The sequence below is a fragment of the Phoxinus phoxinus genome (assembly GCF_949152265.1).
Source record: "Phoxinus phoxinus genome assembly, chromosome: 15".
NCBI lineage: Eukaryota > Metazoa > Chordata > Actinopteri > Cypriniformes > Leuciscidae > Phoxinus > Phoxinus phoxinus.
The window spans coordinates 8,485,990-8,491,356 of NC_136890.1; the positions used below are offsets into that span (position 1 = coordinate 8,485,990).

General features: G+C 33.7%; 1 protein-coding gene across 1 annotated transcript; it reads right to left on the minus strand.

Moving 5' to 3' along the window:
- Positions 1-289: 289 nt before the first annotated feature.
- LOC307011321 (taste receptor type 1 member 1-like) lies at positions 290-4,835 on the minus strand. Its single transcript, XM_079636836.1, has 6 exons — positions 4,646-4,835; positions 4,222-4,519; positions 3,332-4,078; positions 2,870-3,082; positions 1,875-1,995; positions 290-1,699 (listed from the first exon to the last, which is right to left on the minus strand). The coding sequence occupies exons 1-6, from the start codon at positions 4,825-4,827 to the stop codon at positions 765-767; spliced, it is 2,496 nt and encodes an 831-aa protein (XP_079492962.1). The 5' UTR covers positions 4,828-4,835; the 3' UTR covers positions 290-764.
- Between the last annotated feature and the right edge of the window lie 532 nt (positions 4,836-5,367).

A 5,367-nucleotide genomic window follows, 5' to 3' on the forward strand; every position in this document is an offset into this window, starting at 1 on the left:
ATTAATTGTTATCTTTAATGTTCCTTTTGGTTTTTTAAATGTTTTTTTTATCCTGTGTGGGATGACGTTTTTTTTTTTTTTTTTTTTTTTTTGCAGCATGCCTTACCAGAAATTAAAGCCAATTCAAGAGTTTTCAGAGTTGTTGCTTTTCTTGCTGCCTGCCTAGCAACTGTCAAGGCCTCCTTACAACAATTTTAATTGATTTTTAAATAGCCTAAAGACTGCTGCACTTAGATCAAGACTGACAATCCAAACCTCACAAATCTATATTTATTTGCTTAGAATTATAGACGTTTTGAAAATGTTCTTTATTACATATAAAAAGCAAGCATTTGTGTTTACATTAACCCTTAAGTGTAAATGCTAGCATGTGAAGAACAGCTGTATAAATATTTAAATTACTCTTTTCATAAATCACATTGCTAAAGTGCAGAAAAAAAACTGAATGTTTCTTCCTTCTGTACTTTTCCCATGTGTGTATTTAAGATTGTGTTAACATAATAGTGAAGGATCTAAGGCTAACAGCTTAACAAGTTTTACTCCCAATTAGAGGGTTTTTAGAGAGCTACTTAAGTCTATGACATTGAGGAATGAATTTAACTACATGCATTAGTGTTCCTACTTTAACAAGGTTTGTAGAGAGGGAATGCTTACTAAAATGTCAACAACAAAAAATGATCTGTCTATATTTGTGCTTAACACAATTATCCTCCAACTAATGGCAACTGCAATTCCCTTGTGGATCTGCATCTTTGCATTGTGGTCTAAGTCCTACTAAGGGTTTGGGTGTAATTCTGAATAGATGTTTGAAAGTATGCAGGAGTGTTCTTTTGAGGTTGGAATATTATAATGTAAGATTTTTTTATGAAATAGCTGAAGAGAATTCCATATATACTAGATATCTGGGCCATTGCATTCAAAAGCATGATGTACTTGCTTTTGACAGAGAGGTATGCTGTGAAGTACACAATCCAGCTCAGATAGTACAAAATGAGGCTGAAAGTTATTGATTTGGCCTCATTGTAATTTTTCGGCAGATCTCGTCCCATGTAAGAAAACAGGAGACACAGGAAACCAAGAAACCAACTTATAAACAGAACTATGCTAAAGGTTATAGTGTTCCCCATTTCACATATGAGCATAATTTGATCTTTAAAAGTCCATGAGTCAGCGATGGGTTTGTCAGGAGAGACAGTCATCCATATCACACAAGAAATTAAATGAATGGCAGAAGAAAATACAATGAAGAGCCACTGTCCATTGTGCTTTACCCAAAGGCTGTGCACCCTAGGGAACTGAGCAGCCATTTTAAAAACACAAATAATTTGAAAGGAACGGACAGTCAAACATGAAAGACAGACAGTGAAGAAAAATGCAAAAATAGCATTTCTCAGGAGGCAATGTACAAATGTGGGTTGTCCAAAAAAAAAGTATACACTAATGGAAGACATAATCAAACATATCAACATAAGAAGACACATGCTACCACCAGCAGACCTCACCACTGGTGTGTTGTAATTATAGGTGAAAAGGCAAAATATGGCAAAAAGGAGAATAATTAGGCAAGTGGCAGAAACCATGACAGCGATGGAGGAGATTTCTGTGAACTGAAGATAGACAACAGAACGTGTCTTACATGTCACGCTGCCCTCATCAGACCATTCACTCTCTGCACATGGAAAACAGGTATAGGGGTCCCCTAAGAAACAGTAAAATAATATATATGTTTAGTAATACCATTTTGCCAAAAGCCAATAGCAACTGAATGTAGGAAAAGCTACATTGTACATTGTCCAAAAGCATTGTTATGATAGAATGGACTGAAGAAGCTTAAACAAAAAGGTGTTATTGACCGACACCTATAGTATACTTACGAGAATAATCCACATAGCTGTTACGCGGGCATTTTTTACACATAAAACAGCAACTATGAAAACCTTCAAGTTGCTTTGTAAATCCCTCCTTACACTCAACAGAGCAGTTTGAGAAAGGAACCTTGAAGGAATGGGAAAACGTGTTATTAAAGTTAAAACATTTCTCAATCAATTTTACACTTTTCTCCAAACTAAGAAACAATTAACACAGCCTAACACTATGTTTGTCTATACATGGACTGCAAATTACAGGACACAAATAATGTAATTCCCTTAAACACTATGCACAAATGTATCAGATCTTGCTTTCAGAACAGTCAACAGACAACTTAAATAAAGCCATCTTCTTTATACAAATTACATCAACTTAATATCCTCTGCATCAACTTAATATCCTCTGGGGGGGTTCTATTCTGTAGACAACGAAAACAAAAAGAAATAATGCCATTGGTCAGTGTTTGTCTTGGGGTTAGGCAATATCCAATTCCACCATCCATTGTGGGTTAGAAAATCACCTACATTTTGTGATGATGCTGCTTCCGTTATATTCTTCATTTCTGATTCCATTTTTGGGATATCTCCTGGCAGCCTGATCTCATGAAAATGCATCTCTATAGCACGCATGTGGTTATCGTGCAATTTATATGCGAAAATTAGTTTTTACGTGCATAATATATGCAGCTTTCACGTGCATTTGATACGAACTTTATTGCGTGGAATATTAATTTATTTAATTAATTGGTAATTATTTAATTAATTTAAATATTGCTATTAAAATAACAAATATTCTGTAGTCAACAAAAACAAAAAAATAAATAATGATGGTTGTGTTATTTGTTTTGAGCATATTGACCTTTGTTCGGAGAAATATGTATAACTGATTTTAACTTATTTTTTAAATATTTATAAAGCTAAATATTTAGATAAGGATCACCAACAAACAAGCAAACAAATAAACAAACATACAAATAAATAAATAAATAAATAAGGCTTACAGAATCATTTTTACTCCAGGGAAAAAGAGAGTTGTCAATGGCAAAAGTATTTTCTGGATATGTATCATATGTGCCCACCAACTCAAATTGTGGAGAATTTGCATCTGTGTGCCAAAGCACAACTGCGTAACTCATGGTTGGATCATAATTATTATCGTATTTCACCTGACGGTCATTGAGTGGAAAATCCAGCGTTTTCATTTCTCCCAGAAGCTGGTGTTAAGTATGTTCAAGTAAACAAGAAAAATTATTGATAATAATAATATTACTATGGCATTATTTGCATTACATATAGACATCACAATAAAACAGAAATACAATATAATTGACATAATATGCAATTTCCTTAAAAAATAAACATTGGTAATTATTAAATTAATTTAAATATTGCTATTAAAATAACGAATAATGAATCTAGTTACAATTATGTATATGTTCATGGATTCAAATAAATAAACTTACCATGTATGGCTTAGCCATTGTGTTTTTCTGACATTTATTCGTGTCACACTGCAGAACCTTATGTAATGCATGAGCTATGGTATATATGGCGGCATAGATAGCAAAGGAGAATGTGGGATTCTCATTTATAATCTCCTCTGCGGTCAACAATGTGCAGTAATCACAAACTTGATTACATGTCTTACTATTACTCTTGACTTCACTCTCAGGTTTATAATTAACATCAGTTGTTCCCCTGTCTTTATAGATGAATTTATCAAATCCAGGTAATGACAACAATCTCTCTGTAATGCCAATGACTGTACCAATATTCATAATTCCTGGCTCTCTTGGAAGTTGTTGATTCATAGACCATGTTTCACTTGCAATCCATACTTTGTCTTGTATGTTCTCTAATATGGCTGTTTTGATTATGTTGCTTGCATATTGTGGCACAGCGAAAACCACAATGACATTGATTTTAAGCATATCAATCTTTTTAAGCGTTAGACTGTAGTTTGCATTTAAGCTTAGAGCCTCTTGATAGGCCAAACAAATGCCAGTGTTGTTGATGTACTTGTTAAACAGCTTTAGTCCATCTGAACTGTAATTGTCTTGGCTACCAAGAAAGGCAACCCAGTTCCATCCAAACCATCGTATGATGCGAATAATCATCTCTATCAGGTCTTTGTTGCTGGGCACTGTTCTTAGAAAAGAGGGATACTGAAGTTTATTGCTTAATGCATAGCTGGAAGCTCCATAATTCACCTTTGAAAGAGAAGAAACACTATTATTATAAACAATTAATTTAGCATATTATAACTTAGTTATTCTAAACAAAGAGTAGGAAGTGTATAAGTTTTTTTTAATGTAAACTGTTAAAATTGTAATGTAAAATTGGTAACATTTACCAATGGTATAAGGTCCATTGTGATCAGTGGGGCAATTGTTATGGTTCTTGTGCTTCCATATGGCCCTGTTAAAGCAATCACTTTAGGCTGATAGTTGTTAAGGTTTTCTTTAGGTTTTATTGATCCATTATTTGAGATAAAACTTAAGACTGAACGGAAATTCTTTGTATTAGAACAATGGTCAAAAATTTCGTAGCCCAGAGAAACATTGGGCAGAAGAGTGGTGGAATTATTAATTTCTTCAACAGCAAACCTCATCACTTGCAACATCTGATAGCCAGATATTGAGGAACTGTGCCTTGAAAACATCAGTGAAGAAGTTAATAGCATGTCATTGAAAATTCTGTTTAGAAATGTGAAATGCTGCTTTGCTTTTCAATATTGCGTAATGATAATTCCAGACTGATAAAAGGTCCTTGCTTACCTGAAACATTCTGTGGTCTCTGGGGTGATAATGGGTGTTACTTGATCAATTTCATGTAAAGCAAAAAGGCCACCCAATAAGTAATCTCCTTCCAAGCTGAACTCAGATGTTGACCAAGAAACTTTGAAAAAGAAACAATTACTGAAGCCCAAAAGGAAAACATACATGCTATTGTGAAGCATGGTTTAAGATGGACCGTTAATCTTGAAACAAGGCTGTGTAGTGGCTGGCCATTTGAGAGAAATGAGGCTGATATACTACATTTAATTTGCTTAAAACACATTTCTATTTGCTTATACCACTATATTCAATGATACAAATGCCTATTTCCATATCTAAACTCACAAAGCTTATGTCAATCAGTTATTAAGTAGAGCATTACACCACAAACGTCTCCTCATACATACATTTACAAATTAAATTCTCGTGAAACAAACTGTACCCATCTTACCTCTCAGCAGGGGTTTTACAGGTGGAACAGAGTCAGGTTTTCCAGTTTAGAGGTGGAGAGGAAATACAAAAAATATACTATGTGATGATGTGTATAGATTCTGAGATTTTATGCAGCTTCTATTGAGATAATTAATGTGTTGTTATCACAATTTGAATATATATATATATATATATATATATATATATATATATATATATATATATATATATATATATGTGGCGGCCCCTTAGCGTGTCTTAACTATTTTATTGAAGTGTGCTCCCCGAAT